We start from the raw sequence: 19300 nt of genomic DNA, 5'->3' as shown, positions 1-19300 counted from the left end.
CATTACCTTCAATTCTCACAAGGTAGATAATATATCTACTTTTTAAACAAGGAAACTGAAGCTCAGTAAGGTTGTGAAATTTCCTTAGGCTATTAGTGGCAAAGTCAGAATTTAAACATAACTGCATGTGGTTCGAAAGCTCACATTCATTCCCACCTACCACAGGGCTGTGGGATGTTATACCTGTTTTGGGATCATTTGATCATGGCCTTTAACCCCAACAGCTTGCTAAGTGTTTAGAATTAAAAGGGGCTGGGGAAAAAAAATCACTCTTTTAGCTACTTCTCTTCTATGTAGCAGGTATTATACCTTATTTATAGGAAATAGAAAGCAACAACTATTATTACTGATACCATCCTAAATAGGTTTAAACAATTTAAATGCAATCACTTTATTGCATTCTTCATGGAAATATTTACTTAGATCATGTGTTCTTAATTTTAGTTAAAATCATGTCTGGCATGATGCCTTAGAACTGCTGGCAACTTATCTTCCCAGTCCTTTTCCATAGTTGTAAAATGAGTAGTATTTAGTAAGGTTATATTTTTCAGTATGTAGATAGCAAAGAAAATAAATCTTGGTCTCTCTTTTTTGAAGTATAATTGATTTACAACATATATATATATATGTTTCAGGTGTACAATATAGTGACTTGATATTTCTATACATTATGAAATGACCACCAGTCAGTTACCATTTGTCATCACACAGTGATTACATTATTGACCATACTCCTTATGCTGTACATTGCATCCCCATGACTTATTTATAACACATAGTTTGTACCTCTTAATCTCCCTTATCTATTTCACTCATTCTCTCAACCCTCCTTCCCCTCTGGCAACCACCGATTTTTGTTCTCTGTATCCAAGTCTGTTTCTGTTTGTTTTTAGATTCCACACGTTGAGATCATATGGCATTTTTCTTTCTCTGACTTACTTCACTTAGTTTAACACTCTCTAGGTCCATCCATGTTGTCACACCTTGGTTTGTTTCTTAATTTTTTAATATGATGCTAATATATAATTATGTGAGACCTCTATAAGTGTTTCTTTCTATATTTTAATACTTACTAAATACTTTTACCAGGAGCTGCACTAAATGCTTTACAAGTATTGGCTCAGATACTCCTCCAATTATACTATGAGGTAGACATCTCTTTTATTCCTACTTATAGATGAAGGATGGGTGTTAGTCACTTAGCCATGACCAGCTCTTTGTGACCCCATGGACTATAGCCCGCCAGGCTCCTCTGTCTGTGGGATTCTCCAGGCAAGAATACTGGAGTGGATTACCATTTTCTTTTCCAGGGGATCTTCCTGACCCAGGGATTGAACCTGCATTGCAGGCAGATTCTTTACTATCTGGGCTATAGGGATAACCAGATGAAGGATAAAGAAGCTAATTAACTTGTTCAAGGCTTCACAGGTGGTAAGAGCTGAGCAGGGTTTTAAACCCAGAAAGCCTGATTCAAGAGTTTGTGCTCTGGGGAGCAGTATGGTTCAGTTCAGCAACCTGGCTGAGTCTTTTTTCCCGTTAGAGAAGACAGCTTTTGGCATCACAAGAATTCTCCCAGACTGATAACACGTACACTTTGAATGCATATAAAAATAATATTTATTAACTTAAGATTGTACCATATATGGATTTATTCAAACCAAGAGATTTACACAAAAACTTAAGTAAAATCTTTAGACTCCATTCAGCCTGAATTTCATATTATGGATAGGGCAGACGACTGTCTTTTGCTTTAAACAAAACAAAAATGCAAAATGGCTTCAATTACATTTTGCAGAGTGCAGACCTGTGGGGAGCCAAGGCTGAGTCAACCAGGCACTGTGGTTGATCTAATGAATTTGCTGCCCATTATCAGAGCCATCCTGCTGAGCCCCAAGGCTGGCTTCTTTGCTGTTAAGAATAGGATCTTTGTTTTAAAAGTCTACACAAATTTCCAAAGTCCTCACATTTTCCTTGAGGTGGCAGGTGCACTGCTGGTTTGCAGTACAAGTTAGTCTGGAAGCTGAAATCACTGTGTTGCAGCCTTCTGTGCTCTGGCAGCATTTTCCAAAATGTTGCTTTTCCATTCTTCATAATCTTGTGTCAGATCTTCACCTTTTTGCGGTTTATGTAGGGTCTCTACTACATTCTCTATTTCTATGAGAGAAAAAGTTTTTTTTAATGTTTCAAACTCCTTCTGTTATAAATGAGTAAGAAAGAAACGAGCTTATTTACTTTAAAATGTCTATCTTAATTAAGGTAACAGGGAATAAGATACTAAAATGAAAAATGGAAACAGAAGTTAACACATCAGTTTTTCACTCTCCCTTATACTCCAAGCACTTCAAGACTTCTTGATGATAGTTAACATTTATCAAGCCTTGAACCAAGCACTTTAATTGTATTATCTCATTCAGTCTTCACCACAATTCTATGAAATAGGTGCTAACATTAATCATATTTTATAGATTAGGAAATTGAGGTTCACAGAGCCAGTAGGTGATAAAGCAGGATTTGAACCTAAACAGTTTGTCTTCAGATGTATTATTTTTCTTCTATTTTTTTTAATTTAAATATTAAGAAAAAACTTTTTACAGTGTTGTGTTGATTTCTGCCATACAACAATGCAAATCAGTCATAATTATACATACATTCCCTCCCTTCCCTAGCCTCCCTCCCCTCCCCCTATCCCATCCCTCCAGGTCATCACAGAACACCAGACTGAGCTTCCTGGGCTACACAGCAACTTCTTTCCAGCTATCCATCTTACACCTGATAGTGTACATATGTTGATGTTACTTTCTCCACTCGTCCTACTCTCTCCCTCCCTGACTATGTCCTCTACATCTGTGTCTCCAATCCTTCCCTGCAAGGCTCATCAATCATATTTCTAGATTCCATATATATGCTTTAAAATGACATCACCAACTCGATGGACTTGAGTTTGAGTAAGCGCCAGGAGTTGGTGATGGACAGGGAAGCTTGGTGTGCTGCAGTCCATGGGGTTGCAAAGGTCAGACATGACTGAGTGACTGACCTGATATTCTATTTGTTTTTCTCTGACTTAGTTCACTCTGTATAACAGGCTATAGGTTCATCCACCTCACAAGTGACTCAAATGTGTACTTTTTCATGGCTGAGTAATATTCCATTGCATTTATATGTGTGTGTATATATATACACACACACCGCATCTTTATTCATCTGTCGATGGACATCTAAGTTGCTTCCATGTCCTAGCTATTGTAAACAATGCTCCTATCAACACTGGGGTACATGTGCCTCGTTCAGTTATGGTTTTCTCAGAGGAGTATATGCCCAATAGTGGGGCTGCTGGGTCATATGGTAGATTTATTCATGGCTTTTTAAGGAATCACCATACTATTCTCCATAATGGCTGTATCAGTTTACAGCCCCACCAACAGTGTAGAAGGATTCCCTTTTCTCCACACCCACGCTACCATTTATTATCTGTAGATTTTTTGATGATGGCCATTCTGACTAGCAGGAGGTGATACCTCATTGAAGTTTTGATTCCCTGGTGGCTCAGATGGTAAAGAATCTGCCTACAATGTGGGAGACCCGGCTTCATCCCTGGGTTGGGAAGATCCCCTGGAGGAGGAAATGGCCGCTCACTTCAGTACTCTTACCTGGAGAATCCCATGGACAGAGGAGACTGGTGGGCTACAGTCCAGGGGGTCAAACAGAGTTGGACACAACTGAGCAACTAACACTTTCTTTCTTCTAATAATTAGTGATATTGAGCATCTTTTCATGTGTTTATTGGCCCATCAGATATATTCTTAATTACACAGTACTTGTGTAAACTACTGCTTGAGAAACTGGTATTATCAATGATTAACTGACAAGATTTAGCTAAAATCTGACTCTGTTTTTAAATGAAGTATAGTTGATTTACAGTGTTGTGATAGTTTCTGGTGTACAACGAAGTGATTCAGTTACACACACACACACACACACACACACACACACACATATATACACTTTTCCATTACGGCTTATCACAGGACACTGAACATAGTTCCCTACTATACCTGCTATACATTAGGACCTTGTTGTTTATCCATCCTTTATATATAGTTTGCATCTGATAGTCACAAACTCCCAATCCAACCCTCTCCTGCACCCCTTTCCCCTTGGCAACCACAAGTCTGTTCTCTGTGTCTGTAAGTCTGTCTGTTTCATAAATAAATTCGTTTGTGTCATATTTTAGACTCCATCTATAAAGGACATATCATTGGTATTTGTCTGACTTATTTTGTTTAGTATGATAATTTCTAGGTCCATCCATCTTGCTACAAATGTAGAATCTGACTCTTGTTAAGGCAAGCTGCTACAGCAGCAAAGGGCTATTCACTGCATTAAATCCATCGCACACTAATCCTGTTGTACAAATTTCGATTTTCGTCTAGTATTAACACGCCTCACCCTTTGCTGAACGTTCAATCACTGTCTTCTTTTTCTTCTGTGGTGGAGTAGCTGAATCTCCAGGTTCTCCTTTAGGGGGGGAAAAATATATATATATATATATATATATCATCTGAGTTCATTTTTCTCCAATTTTTAATTTCAGTTTTGGGGTATATTTTGGCTCAGAAATAAAAATTAGATATCGCAAATGGCCAAATACTAGGATAAGGAGAAGGGGAATTATCTTGCTATCTTTTCTTTGGCTTTTCTTGTCCGATTTCAAAAGGGAGAATCTACTCTCTGGGCATGAATTTACAGAATTACTGCATTTATTGTTTTTAGTTATTAAGCTAAATAAACAGCTATTAAGCTATTTATTTGAAAACAAACAGTAATTTTGCTACTGAAAATAAACAGTAATTTTCTTACTAAAACTTGATCTCATCTATAGTAAATAGAAAGGAGCTAGTCTGCAAGTTTGACCCTTACTCCTTGGGAGAAAAGTTATGACCAACCTAGATAGCATATTGAAAAGCAGAGACATTACTTTGCCAACAAAGGTCCGTCTAGTCAAGGCTATGGTTTTTCCAGTGGTCATGTATGGATGTGAGAGTTGGACTATGAAGAAAGCTGAGTGACGAATTGATGCTTTTGAACTGTGGTGTTGGAGAAGACTCCTGAGAGTCCCTTGGACTGCAAGGAGATCCAACCAGTCCATTCTGAAGGAGATCAGCCCTGGGTGTTCTTTGGAAGGAATGATGCTAAAGCTGAAACTCCTGTACTTTGGCCACCTCATGCGAAGAGTTGACTCATTGGAAAAGACTCTGATGCTGGGAGGGATTGGGGGCAGGAGGAAAAGGGGATGACAGAGGATAAGATGGCTGGATGGCATCACTGACTCAATGGACGTGTTTGACTGAACTCTGGGAGTTGGTAATGGACAGGGAGGCCTGGCATGCTGCGATTCATGGGGTCGCAAAGAGTTGGACACAACTGAGCGACTGAACTGAACTGATAGTAAATAGAAAGGAGCTAGTTTGCAGGTTTGAAAATATTTAACTTTTACCAGCAGGTTTACATTTTCAAGTGACACATTCCTGAAACATGGAATAAATTACTCACTGTCAATCTGCTGCCCAATCTTTTCTAACTGTTTACAGAGTCGATCAAATATGGCCTTTTTTACTGCAGATGTGGCTGCCATTTTATTTCTGTCCACCTTTAGCTTTAGAATCCTACAAAAGAATTTGATAAATTGCTGTTCTTAAGATCAGTACTGTTATCTTTTTTGGCCAACCAGTTATCAACTTATTTCCTTTCCACTCAGGCTTTATGAAGAGCTCCCATCTGTTTAATTTTCCCTTTACTTCACACATATATCATTAGCTAAAAACCATGTAAACTTACCTTTTAAAGCTATTTATTTAGTTATTCATTGTACTGCGAGAATTAAAATATACACGTTATCTGTTATGTACCAAACAGGACATATGAAAGACATCTACTGTAGCGCTTCATGCCTTATAGAACTCTTTCTAGTAAATCTCAGATATTAACTAATCTGCTGAGTGGCAATTACAGCATGTTAAAATATTTAATTCACTTTAACACAAGATGCTTATATTTATGCTACTACAGGAATATAAACCACTCTCACCTCCAAAAACTTCCTCCCTAATAACAATTCACAACAACCACTAATGAAAAATACGAAGTGAGCTTCTTATTTCAGATAACAGACCTATTTGAATCTTTTTTTGCTCAGTGAAACTTGGTTTCAAAAGTAAATCTGTCCATATTGTTTTCTATAATAGCCATGTTCCTTCCATATAGTTGTATTGAATTAAAGGGCATTTTCTATTAAGGCCAATTAATCACTAATAGTAGCTAATGGAGCCAAACACATCAAAATTAGTGGTTAGGTAGTAAAAAACCTATTGTCTAACAGCCAACTAATTTTGTTTTCTGAGGAGTTTTCTAGCAAGATAAAACAAGACAACTTTAGATGAAGACAGCAATTACCAATATTTCCAGGGTAACATTTCAGTCAGTATACATATAGATAACCCCAAAGATTCAAATTAAGAATTTATTATTGAACTGTTTTATAAATTACTTGAAAAAGAGTTGTAATCAACAATTCAAAAATGCGACTGGAAAATCACAACTAAATGCTATTTTAATGACAGATTTCATGATTTAAAAAAGGCAGACTCTGAAATCAGATTACCCAGCTTATATATTGGCAAGTAGCCTTCAGGCAACACTAATTCCTAGCTGTCAGATCTGTTGTGGGATAAACTGAGACTCAGGTCACTTGGCCACTATTGTTATTTAGGAAAAAATGCTTTCAGTTGAAATCAACTAAATTAGAAGTATTCTTTGGGAATGAGAAATTTATTTATAAATTATAGACTTTACTGAACGGTAAAAGGAACACTTACTTGCAAGCTGAAAGCAGGGCAGCAGTGGTGAAAAGCGGCCTGGATAAGTCAAGATCCACCTGCTGTGTTTGTGGAAGACTGGACTCATAGCTGAGTAAAAGCAGTGTTCACAGAGTTATTTGTTAGAAAATATTGTTTCAAAGGGACTGAAAATGCAAATACAAACTCATAAATGTGTCACTTTAAATGTAAAAGAAATACATTCTGTCACTTCAGCATGTTAATTATTTTTTAAACTGAAAATTACCAGGACATTGGATACTTTAATTTACGTATCAGTACTGAGTTTTAATTATATGCCTCATACCTTTGCAGTATCTTTGAAGCCAAGTTCACTGCTTCTGTGCAGCTAAACTGTACTGCTAAGTCTCTTATTCCAATATTTGAGTTCAGGCCCAATAAACACTCAAACGATTTAAGACAACTCTGATACATCTTCTTGTTCAAGCCAGAAAGTTTAATTAAGTAAGCCTTTGAAAGGAAAAAGAAATGAATCATAAAAATCATAAGTGCTCTATATTAGTACCTTTAACACTTGTTTAATAAGTCAACTTTTCAAAATTAATTATTTCTGTGGCAAGTCACTCTACCTAAAGGTTTAGCTTCATTTACTCAAAATCAGTAACCATGTCAGACAAGTTAACTACTGCTTGCAATAGCTCATACCTACAGAAAGGCAGTCATGTCACATATGTGTGCAGATAATTTAAAATACAACATAACACTACCAATGCCGAGCTGTGAACTAAAAAATGCGTGAGTGTGTGTGTGCACATGCGTGCATGTGTGCACGCTCAGTTGTGTCTGACTCTTTGAGGTCCCATGGACTGTAGCCAGGCCCATGGACTGCCAGGTTCCTCTGCCCATGTAATTTTCCAGGCAAGAATACTGGACTAGGGTACCATTTTCTACTCCAGGGAATCTTTCCAACCCAGGGAGAGAACATGTGTCTCTTGTGTGTCCTGCACTGGCAGGTGGATTCTTTACCACTAGTGCCACGTGAGAAGTCCATGAATTAAAAAACAGAGAAGATACATATACGGTTACTTATTTTAACAAAGGTGCCAATTTGTAATCCATTGGAAAAACGAAGGAGGGAAGTAGTGGGAGTGGCGTGAGGAGGGTGAGTGTGTGCAAAAGGGACAGGAGACAGAGACTGGGAGAGAAACAAGAGGGACAACGACTGAGGGACACCAACTCTGCCTGGGGAAGAAAAGCTTAATAAAGGATGTGACAGCAAAGTGAGGTCATTTTAAGACAAACAGGAGCTTGCTAGAAGAGCATCCCAGGTTTAAAAAAAAAAAAGGCAGTGCATTTACAAAGTCAGTCATTAAGGTGCATGGCCTGTTAAGTGAATACTGTAGCTTGAGGTTAGCAGGGATCAAGAGAGGCTGGAGAGTTTGATGGTAATGGGGAGCCAACCCATTGGAAGTCAATGGTGTTTACAATGCCACCATTTTATCAGTGTAGCATATACGTGTGATAGGCACTGTGTTAAGAGTGCTACATATAGTACATTGTTTCTTCCTTACAATTATCCAGTGAAATCAGTTCAGTTCAGTCGCTCAGTCGTGCCCGACTCTTTGCGACCCCATGAATCACAGCACGCCAGGCCTCCCTGTCCATCACCAACTCCCAGAGTTCACTCAGATTCACGTCCATCGAGTCAGTGATGCATCCAGCCATCTCATCCTCTGTCGTCCCCTTCTCCTCCTGCCCTCAATCCCTCCCAGCATCAAAGTCTTTTCCAATGAGTCAGCTCTTCGCATGAGGTGGCCAAAGTACTGGAGTTTCAGCTTTAGCATCATTCCTTCCAAAGAAATCCCAGGGCTGATCTCCTTTAGAATGGACTGGTTGGATCTCCTTGCAGTCCAAGGGACTCTCAAGAGTCTTCTCCAAATGGATACCTCTTACCCCACTTGATAGATGAGGAAACAAGAGACTCACAGAACTAGTAACTGGTGGTGCTGAGATCTGGTCTCAACATGTGAGTCTTGCCATAGCTTGGCTCTCAATCACTGTGACATTGGAAGAAAAATAATACAATGGTTTTAAAGTATGTGATTTAGGAGGATGATGCTAGTGGCAGTTTGATAGATGCCTTTGTATAAGGAAAGAAGTGCTCAGGGAAAGTACGCAGTAAAGAGTAAAGAGATCATTGCAAAAAAGCTTTTTTCTCCAACTTGACACAATGGTTCTAAACTTTGTCTAGAGTAACATATTCTACATATTCTAGATGAAAATTCTAAAACAGAGTTGTAACAGGGGCTAGTACAACCAGAGATGAAAACATATGATTAAACTCCAGTGTCACACCAGAGTATTCAGACATTCAGTGGGACCTACTTACCCTGTCCAAGGGGCACTTCATGCAGGAAGCTGCAAGGTCCAGGCACATGACTGCATTGCTGGTTTCCGTGGTTCGTGCAGACAGGCCAGCACACTTCACATGGGACAGTCGCAAGTACTCCTCCGCTTTCCTGAGCAACACATTCACTAAAACTCTTTCAGAAGTTTGCCCAATACTTTGGTAAGCAATAAATTCAGCCTGGTGGACTTCATTCTGACCCTAACTCTCATGCACGTTTTTTGGGGCTGGGAATGAAACTCACATCCTTTGAGAGAAGACAGGGTTCTACAAGACAGAACAAACCCCCTGACTCCGAACATCACTGTGCTCCAATCCTTTCAGGAAGAATTAAGTTCTTGAAATCCTTCAAAAAAGGCCAACCCTTCTTTCAGCCTTCCATTACTGGAACAAGCATGAACTATGGCAGACAGAGGCAGGCAGGTGAAACCAGGGTTCCTCCTTCCTTTAAATCAGTAGTTCTCAAACTTAATTTCTATGACAGTCACCTTGGAGCGTGTGAAAACAAGCCCCAAATTTCTGATCGGTAGGCCTAGAATGGGGCCCAAGAATGTGCATTTCTACCAAGTGACAAGGAAATATTGATGCTGCTGGTCCAGGGACTACACTTTCAGAACCACTGTTCTAAATGATTAAGAGTGCAGAAGGCCATACTTCCTGTCTTTTAAGAAGTGCTCCTTCCCTTCCCTCAACTAATCCACAGCCCAGGCACCGGCCTAGCCCTGCCCTCCAGAGTTAAGTCCTGCACTCCACAGTTTAAAGTATTTAGAAATACTTTATTTCTAACCCTGGATCTTGCAAAGGCCCTTCCCATCTCCGGGCTTTTGTACAGTTTGCTGTGCCAGCTTGCGCCCTCTTCCCACATCTTCCCGTGGCTGGCAGCTTCTATCAATCGAGTCTCAGGGCAAACAGCAACCCCTCCGAGGCTTTCTGGAAAGTTTTTTTGTTTGTTTGTTTAAATTAAAAGCAGGCACAGGCCGCGGCTCCGCACACCAATCCTATTTCGTTTACTACATGTCGTGGCCACCAGACACTGCCCTCCTTGGGTTCTGTATCCCGTCTGCCTCTGCCGTAAACGCACTCTCAGTAAGTTTCAGGGAAACGACCCAAGTTCTCCGCCTCTCTCCCTTTCCCACCACCGTTCATCTCACAATGCTAGCTGGTCCCAGGGGCCGCTCGCCCCTCCGGCCAGCTCACAGAGCCTACTGCCGGTAGGATTTTCTTGATGTAGAGCCTAAATCCTGCCTTTGCGCGGGAAAAGCATGGGGCCCCATTTGAGGAGGGCGCAGGGCTACTGGGGCGTGCGCAGCCGGACTCACCTCAGCACCTCTAGCTCGGCGATGCCCAGGCGCGGGGCTAAACGCCTGATCAGACCAGACTCCATGGCGCGGACTAGGACGACACCCACAGCTGAGACCAGACGAAACCCGCGCACAGATGCTGCGCTAGCCAATTAAGGCTGGGCCGCCCCCCCTCGCGGCACCTGGATTGGTTAGGACTAGAAGTTCCGACTGCCCCGCAAACCAATCCTGGCCATCCTTCTGCGCGTGCGCGCTGCGAGTACACACGTCAAGGCAAAAAGTGAATGTGCTGGGGTGGCTCCACTCACTCCATTCCTCCCTTCTAGAGAGACTCTAATATTGCTTTTCTCTCCGGCTGCCCCTTCCTGCCACCGAGAGCTTCCCCGGTACTCCGCACTGCCCCGCCCTCTCACACATCGTGGAGAGATTGGCTGGCGCCTAGGTCCGTCAGTCCACCGTGAAGTGACAGGGACCAATAAATACGCGGGAGTTGGGGGACCAATCGAGAAGCCGTCTGCTGGGTCCGAAGGCGGAGCTAGAGGGGGCGGGGCTTGGAGGGGCCGCAGAGTCACCTGACCGCGGGAGGCTCCGCGCGGGGTGGGTGCTTCAAGCTGCAGGCTTAGGGGAGTCGCCATGGTGAGTGCTGAGGGGCGGCGGGCCCCGGGCTGACCCTTTTCCTAGCCACTGCTCGCTCCCACCGTTTGGAACCATGCAGGCGGAGTCGGGGCCCAGCAGCCGGGTCGGGGCTAATACCAGCCAGGCTTGGCCTACGGGTTGGGGGACAGGCCGGGGAAGGCCGCAGGCGGGCCGATCCGTGATCGGGGGCGCGGCGGCGCCTGGCCATGGCCGTTGCTCTTTGAGGGGGTGTATTCGCTCCCTAGCTCTGAGAGTCAGTAAGGGCCTGCGAGCCCTCTGAGTGGAGTTCGCCACTGCCCCGCCTTGAGGGGATCTCTAGTGCTGGGTCTGGGCGTCTGGCTAGAACGGGGGCGTACGGAGGGCCTGAGGCTCAGAGGTTGCGTTGGGACCCGCCCAAAGGCTGCTCCCTTGCTGACGGTTCCACCTTTGTGCCTGGTAGTGCTTTCGTGTCCCTTTCTTGTGCAGGAAATACCTTCTGGAGCGTCCTTAATAGTGCCCGGGCCTTTTTTAGCCTCATAGGCCTCTTAGATTGCAGTGTGTGTCAGAGAATTCTAGGGACTGGCTTAGGTGAATTTCCTGGAAGGACTCATGCTGTCTGATATCCATTAATTTTGAGAGACAAAAAAGAGACTGCTTGTTTCCTTTAATATTTGTTCATTGGGCGCCCTGGCTCTTTTACTGACGTCCCCATTGATAAAATCCAGGTCTTTTACTTACTGGAAGGAGGCATTCTCCTTAGCGCCTCTCCATGCTGGCAGCAAATCGTGGTGTAGCTGTTGGCTGGTGAACTTGAACTTCCTCAAAATGTGAATCCTTGTGTCTAGTTTCCACAAAGGCAAGTTGTCACTTGCATTTTATTAGCGTTTGACATAGCCTGTACTGTATAAATAATATTTTTGCATGTTGGTGTACAGTATGTCAGTTTTAGTTATCTCACTATTCAGTTTGTGTAGACAGGCTTCTGAAAACCTGTAAGCCTGGAAACAGGCTTCACTTTACATGCACTAATGCCAAAGAGCAAAATGTTTGACATATATTGCTTTCATATAATATGATGCTGTACGAGGTGATTCTGCTTATTTCTCTGAATTCTTATTTGGGAATTGATATCAGAATGGTGCAAAAATTAAACTAGCATTTGTCTGTTTCTCAGCATTTATGAATTGACATTTATAGTGTTTGTAATAAAAAAGCACCTACTTGAGGATCTTCTATATATCCCGGTTCTGTGCTTGAGGAACCAGTTTGGAACAGTGAAGGAGACACCCTGTACTGTCCTCACGAATTTTACTGGAAAGAAAACTTGAGTAGTAGTCTTGTCACAACCGCTGTCTCTGTGACTTGGGCAAATCACTCATTCTTCTTTGAGTCTCCTTTTTGCATCTGAAAACAAATGTTCCCCTTTTGGCCCTTCCCAATTCTAAAATCTGGGGTTCAGTTCAATTTATCATGCATCTTGTGTGTCTTTTATGTCATGCACTGTGCTGGACACTGAAAACATAGCCCATGCTTTCAAAGAACTGAAGAGTCTAGCAGAAGACATGCTTATGGAACTTAATGTACAGTCTGAGTACTGAGGACAGTCCGTCAGTTCAGTGCTGTGGGACCATGAAAGGAGAGAAGGTTCTGGGGAGTATGGGAAAGATTACAGGAAGTAACATGTGAACTGAGATTCTGAGGACAGTGAGTAGGAATTTTCTAGGTGGAGAAGAATGTGTATTGCTAGTAGATAAAGCTGGGGGAAGTAAATGGTCATGGTGTGTGCCATCATAGGATTCCTGGGGAAATTTATTGGTAAATGAAATTGGAGGTGCCGGTATTAAAATATATGTTTGGATGTTCCATCCCTTCATCGTGCTTAGTTCTCCCTACTTCAGTTGCTATTTTGTGTCTTACCGTCATTTTAAAAAGTGTTTTCATTAACATAATGAAATTCTGTATCTTTGTGAGATGTGTTGTTTTCGTTTTGTAGTTGATTAACATTGCATTGTTTGATTACATCTATCTTGAAAACATCTATATGAGTGGAGAGATCGACAAGTCTCTAGGATGGTTATAGATAATTGCTGGTATCTATGGGGAATATAATAATGATGGGAACACTTAGGTGGATTGCTTATTACTAAGTGCTAAGCAATTTTCAAGCTTTATCGGTGTCATTTCACTTTATTACTCATAACAATGATACAAGTATTTCTATTATCCTTGTTTGCTGCAGAGGAAATGAAAGCACATTGTTTGAATGGGAACTAGTTTTATAAGTGATATGTTCATAGTGACCTTTGTTTTCTCTGCACCTTTTAACTGTAGAGTTGTGAGGGCTATTTGGCTTGAATGTGTGGGCTAAAAGGGGCCTAATCACAAATGTTAATTTGATCTTGACTAGTGTTTCCATTTTTCTCTGATATATATAACTGCTATGTACAGAGTCATTTGTAAATGACTTTTATGAGTGAGGGGTCATTGGTTACCTAATTTGTGTGTAGTGAAATCATGTTCATCTTAAACTGACTTGCTCAGTCCCATACTTGGCAGGAAGGGCATCTAGATGTTCCTTTAGAATAGCCAGCTGCATTGTCTTACAAGTAATATGTAAAAGTACATTTCTTTATTATAGCTTTATCTCTTTATTTTCTACATTTTGTATATATGCTTTTCTATTAATTTTAAACCCAGTTGGTACAAAATAGAAAAATTTTGCCAATTGGCCTACAGATTACTGAATCTAGTCAATTCTATACAAATATTTTTGAATTGTTTGTAATCTGTTTATAGGGCTTCCCAGATGGCTCAGTGATAAAGAATCCACCTGCCAATGCAGGAGACACAATGCAGAACCTGTGTTTGGGTTCGCTCCCTGGGTTGGGAAGATCCCCTGGAGAAGGAAATGGCAACCCACTCCAGTACTCTTGCCTGGAGAATCCCATGGACAGAGGAGCCAGAGGGACTACAGTCCATGGGATGGCAAAGAACTGGACGTGATTTAGAGACTGAGCATGAACCCAGCCTTTTTATAACCACGCTTTCATTTGCCATATAATTATACACAGTAGCCAAAATGTAGTGCTATACCCAAATATTCATCAGCAAAATGAATGGACAAACAAAATGGTATATACACACAATGGAATATTATTTAACCTCAAAAAGAAGGAAATTTTGGATCTCCCTGGTGATCTAGTGGTTAAGAATGTGGTTAAGAATTTGCCTGCCAATGCAGGGGACACAGGTTTGATTCCTGCTCTGGGAAGATTGCCACATCTTCCACATGTCCCTGGGCGGCTAAGCCGAGAGCCCTAGAACCTGTAGTCTTCAATAAGAGAGAAGCACCACAAGTAGATTTTAGCCCCCATTTGCCAATTCTTATATGAGGTCCTAGAGAAGTCAAGCACTCAGACAAAGAAAGTGGTAGTTGCCTAGGGCGGGAGTGGGGGGCTGGGAAGTTACTGTTTATTGCTCACAGACTTTCCTTTTGGAAAGGTGAAAAAGCTCTGGAGATGGATGGTGGCAGTGGCTGTACAACAGTGTGAACGTACTTAATGCTGCCGAACTGCACTCTTAAAAATGGCAAATTTTTACCACAATAAAAATGTGTATATTTTACCACAATAAAAATTTTATAACATACACATTTCTAATGTGTATGTTTTATCACAATAAAAATTTCTGCTTATCTCAAAGCTGGCTTTCTGAACCTAGTGAAATCCGTTGATTGTAGTAATTGTTAAATCTATTGCATCCAGATATAAGGAGCCAAAAAACCCAAACTGTTGCTTGGTCTCAGAGAACTAGCCCATGATGAATAGTGAATTTCATTAAGTCAGAATCCTTAAATGCACATGCTCCCTGTCAGCATTTTACACCATTAGTTTTGTTGTGTGAGTTAGTGTTCAGTATAAAAGATATTGAACTTTTTCTTTGATATTTATTTATGCTTATGAAGAAGTATGCCCTAGGGAAACTCGGTTTCAAAACATTTTTACCACCCAAAAAGGAAACCCTGTACTCATTAAGCAGTTACTCATCCACTCTCCCTCCTGGTAACCACCAGTCTGCTTTCTGTTTCTATGGATGATTTTCCTATTCTGGATGCAAATATACCTCATTTTATTGTGCTTTGCTTTACTGGATTTTTTTCCCCCCAAAATTGAAAATTTGTGGCAATCCTGCATCTAGCAAGTCTTTTTGGTGCCATTTTTCTAACAGCATTTGCTCACTTTGTGTTTTTGTGTCACATTTTGGTAATTCTCACAGTATTTCATACTTTTTCATTATCATGTTTGTTATGGTGATCAGCTGTGATTGTTTTGACGTGACACAATCTGTACTTACGTAAGTCTGCAAACTAATTGATACGTGTGTGTATTCTCACTGCCCCCTGACCAGCACTTCTCCATTACTCTCCCTTTTCTTGAGCCTCCCAGTTCCCCGAGGTACAAGAGTATCTTGAAATTAAGCCAATTAATTGCCCTACAATAGTCTCTTAAGTCGGAGAAGGTGATGGCCCCCCACTCCAGTACTCTTGCCTGGAAAATCCCATGGACGGAGGAGCCTGGTAGGCTGCAGTCCATGGGGTCTCGAAGAGTCGAACATGACTGAGCGACTTCACTTTCACTTTTCACTTTCATGCATTGGAGAAGGAAATGGCAACCCACTCCAGTGTTCTTGCCTGGAGAATCCCAGGGACGGGGGAGCCTGGTGGGCTGCCGTCTATGGGGTCGCACAGTCGGACATGACTGAAGCGACTTAGCAGCAGAAGCAGCAGTCTCTTAAGTGTTCAAATGAAAGGAAGAGTTGAAAGCGTTCAAGTGAAATCAAAAGCTAGAAGTGATTAAGCTCAGTGAGAAAGACATGTCAAAAGCTTAGCCTCTTGTACCAAACAGTTAGCCAAGTTGTAAATGTAAAGGAAAAGTTACTGAAGGGAATTAAAAGTGCTACTCCAGTGAACACATGAATGAAAGGAAGGTGAAACTGCCTTACGGTTGATAAGGAGAAAGTTTTAGTGGTCTGGGTAGATGATCAAACCAGCCATCACATTTTCTTTAGCCAAAGCCTAATTCAGAGCAAGGCCCTCTGCAGTTCCGTGAAGGCCGAGAGAGTTAAGAAAGCTGCATAAGAAAAGTTTGAAGTTAGCAGAAGTTGGTTAAGGTATATGTAAAGAAGCCATCTTCATACCATAAGAATGCAAGGTGAAGCTGCAAATGCTGATGTAAATGCTGTAACAAGTTACCTAGCAGATCTGGATAAGATAATTAATAATGGTGGACACACTAAGCAAGGATTTTCCTTGTAGATGAAACAGCCTTCTATTGGAAGACAATACCATGTAGGACTTTCACAGCCGGAGAGAAGTCAATGTCTGGCTTCAGGAACAGGCTGACTTGTTAGGGGCTAGTGCAGCTGATGACTTTAAGTTGAAGCCAGTATTCATTTACTATTCCTAAAATCCTAGGGTCCTTATGAAGTATGGGCCTGAGCCCATAAATGGAAAAGCAAAGCCTGGATGATAGCACATCTGTTTACAACATCGTTTACTGAATGTTTTAAGCTCACTGTTGAGACCTGTTGCTCAGAAAAGAAAGGATTGCTTTCAAAATATTAATAATCGTTGATTACGTACCTAACACCCAAGAATTCTGATGGAGACATACAGTGAGATGAATATTGTTTTCCTGCTAGCTAACACAACGTCCATTCTGTAGCCCACAGATCAGGAGTTATTTTGAATTTCAAGTCTTATTATTTAAGAAATACATCTCAGGGATTTCTCTGGTGGTCCAGTGGCTAAGACTCAGCATTCACAGTGAGGGGGCCCAGTTCCATCCCTGGTCAGGGAACTAAATCTCACATGCCACAGCTAAAAGTTCACATTGCCACAGCTAAAGATCCTGCATGCTGCAACAAAGATTGAAGATCCCACATGCCACAACTAAAACCCAGTGCAGCCAAATAAAAAGACTTCAGAAGGCTGTAGCTGCGCAGATAATAATTCCTTTGATGGATCTAGGCAAATTGAAAACCTTCTGGAAAGGATTCACCATTCTGAAAGCTATTAAAAACGTTTGTGGTTCAAGGGAAGAGGTCAAAAAAATCAACATACACAGGAGTTTGGAAGAAGTGGATTCCAATCCTCATGGATGACCTTGGTTGGTTGAAGACTTCAGTGGAGGAAGTAACTGAAGATGTGGTGGAAATAACAAGAGAACTAGAATCAGAAGTGGAGCCTAAAGATGTGACTGCCTAAAGATATGAATTGCCAAATCTCCTGATCTAACTTCAACAGATGAAGAGTTGCTTTGTATGAATGAGTAAAGTGGTTTCTTGAAATGAACTCCACCCCAGTGAAGATGTTGTGAAGACTGTTGAAAATGGCAGCACAGGATTCAGAATATTACGTAAACTTAGTGAATGCAGCAGGGCAGTTTGAGGGGCTTCCTAGGTGGCACAGTGGTAAAGAATCCACCTGCCAGTGTAGGAGATGCAAGAGAGGCGGGTTTGATCCCTGGGTTGGAAAGATCCCCTGGAGGAGGAAATGGCAACCCACTCCAATATTCTTGCCTGGAGAATCCCATGGACAGAGGAGCCCGACAGGCTACAGTCCAACGAGTTGGACATGACTGAGCTACTGAGCACACAGGGTTTGAGAGAACTGACTCCAATTTGGGAAGCTCTCTTTGGAAGGAATGATGCTAAAGCTGAAACTCCAGTACTTTGGCCATCTCATGCGAAGAGTTGACTCATTGGAAAAGACTCTGATGCTGGGAGGGATTGGGGGCAGGAGGAGAAGGGGACGACCGAGGATGAGATGGCTGGATGGCATCACTGACTCGATGGACGTGGGTTTGGGTGAACTCGGAATTGGTGATGGACAGGGAGGCCTGGCATGCTGCAATTCATGGGGTCGCAAAGAGTCAGACGCGACTGAACTGAACTGAACCATGGGTAAAATGGTATCAGACTGTCACATGCTACAGAGAAATCATTCGTGAAAGAGCAAGCCAGTCCATGAGGCAGACTTTATTATTGTCTTATTTTAAGAAATTGCCACAGGCCTCCATGACCTTCAGTAGCCATCAACATCAAAGTGAGACCCTGCACCAGCACAAATTTGCTGAAGGCTCAGATGATGGTTAGCAGTTTTTAGCAATAAATTATTTTTAAATTAAGGCATATATATTATTTACTTAGACATAATGCTGTTGCAGACTTAATAGACTACAGTACAGTGTAAACATATGAAACTGAAATTTTTATGTGACTCAGTTTATTGCAATATTGCTTTTCTGCTGTGGTCTGGACCTGAACGTGCAGCATCTCTGAGCTATGCCTTAATTTCATATCAGTGCAGTCACACAATGTGTGGTCTTCCATGTCTGATTTCTTTTTACTTAAATAACCTTTTTGTAGTTCACATAGCATCTATTAATACTTCACTCCTTATGATTGAGTAATATTCCTTATATGTATATAACATAATTTGTTTATCCATTCATCTGTTGATTCTTTAGTTGCTTTTTATTAAAAACATAATCTGAAACCAGCTTACTTATTCAGACAGTGAACATTTATGAAGCATCCATTATATGTCTGGCGATGTGTTGGGTTCCAAGGATGTAAAAATAGCCATCATTTATAGTTATAATGTGCTCCCTGCTGTAGCAGAAGTGTAAACTGTTTATTCAACATAAGGAATGGAGTGGTTAATTCTGTTCACAGGTAGATCTAATTCATTTTGCAAGCAAATTTTTCTGATGGCAAAAAGAAGACTGTACAGATGTATTTTGTCCATTATAACTGTAGCTGTCTGTATTTGAAATGGTACGGTAGATCCTTGAGGGAGTGCACTCTTCATGGTGTTCTACTACAAGTCACCGTCAACAGTTTTAGCTATTTTATGTCTAAGCTGTTTAGTCCCTCATTATATATTGCCTAAGAGGATAAGTGTTCTCGTAAACTAGTTCCTTGGTCTTCCTAAGAATAGACTAAGATGCAGATGAAAGGTAGTTTAGGAAAAAAGGAAGCTTTTAGAGATTTGGGTTAGACTACTTAACCACCACAGATTGGTTATGTTCTAGGTGGATTTAGAGTGTATTAGCAGAGCATAGGCTCCGGAGAAGGCAATG

The 19300-nt window shown here is 41.3% G+C and overlaps 2 protein-coding genes across 2 annotated transcripts in view; one reads left to right on the top strand and one right to left on the bottom strand.

The window, feature by feature from the left end:
• Nucleotides 1-1702: 1702 nt before the first annotated feature.
• ORC6 (origin recognition complex subunit 6) lies at nucleotides 1703-10656 on the bottom strand. Its single transcript, XM_052656464.1, has 7 exons — nucleotides 10560-10656; nucleotides 9223-9352; nucleotides 7180-7343; nucleotides 6873-6962; nucleotides 5551-5663; nucleotides 4447-4515; nucleotides 1703-2154 (listed from the first exon to the last, which is right to left on the bottom strand). Exons 1-7 carry the CDS (start codon nucleotides 10622-10624, stop codon nucleotides 2027-2029), a joined length of 759 nt encoding a protein of 252 aa, XP_052512424.1. The 5' UTR covers nucleotides 10625-10656; the 3' UTR covers nucleotides 1703-2026.
• A 472-nt stretch (nucleotides 10657-11128) lies between these two features.
• Nucleotides 11129-19300, top strand: part of VPS35 (VPS35 retromer complex component) — a 29005-nt gene continuing 20833 nt past the window's right edge. The window contains exon 1 of the mRNA XM_052655675.1: nucleotides 11129-11177. Coding sequence (XP_052511635.1) covers nucleotides 11175-11177 — 3 coding nt within the window. The 5' untranslated portion in view covers nucleotides 11129-11174. The remainder of the gene's footprint in view (nucleotides 11178-19300) is intronic.

This window comes from Budorcas taxicolor, chromosome 18, assembly GCF_023091745.1.
Source record: "Budorcas taxicolor isolate Tak-1 chromosome 18, Takin1.1, whole genome shotgun sequence".
Classification (NCBI taxonomy): Eukaryota; Metazoa; Chordata; class Mammalia; order Artiodactyla; family Bovidae; genus Budorcas; species Budorcas taxicolor.
The sequence above is the reverse complement of the archived record's forward strand: the minus strand, read 5'-3'. Positions and strand labels throughout refer to the sequence as shown.

Coding starts and splice junctions, on each gene's coding strand:
- ORC6 (XM_052656464.1), bottom strand. CDS start 10,624: ATGGAGTCTGGTCTGATCAGGCGTTTAGCCCCGCGCCTGGGCATCGCC. Junction 9,353..10,559: donor GCCGAGCTAGAGGTGCTGAG/GTGAGTCCGGCT, acceptor TGTGTTGCTCAG/GAAAGCGGAGGAGTACTTGC. Junction 2,155..4,446: donor GATTGAACGTTCAGCAAAGG/GTGAGGCGTGTT, acceptor TTTCTCTCATAG/AAATAGAGAATGTAGTAGAG.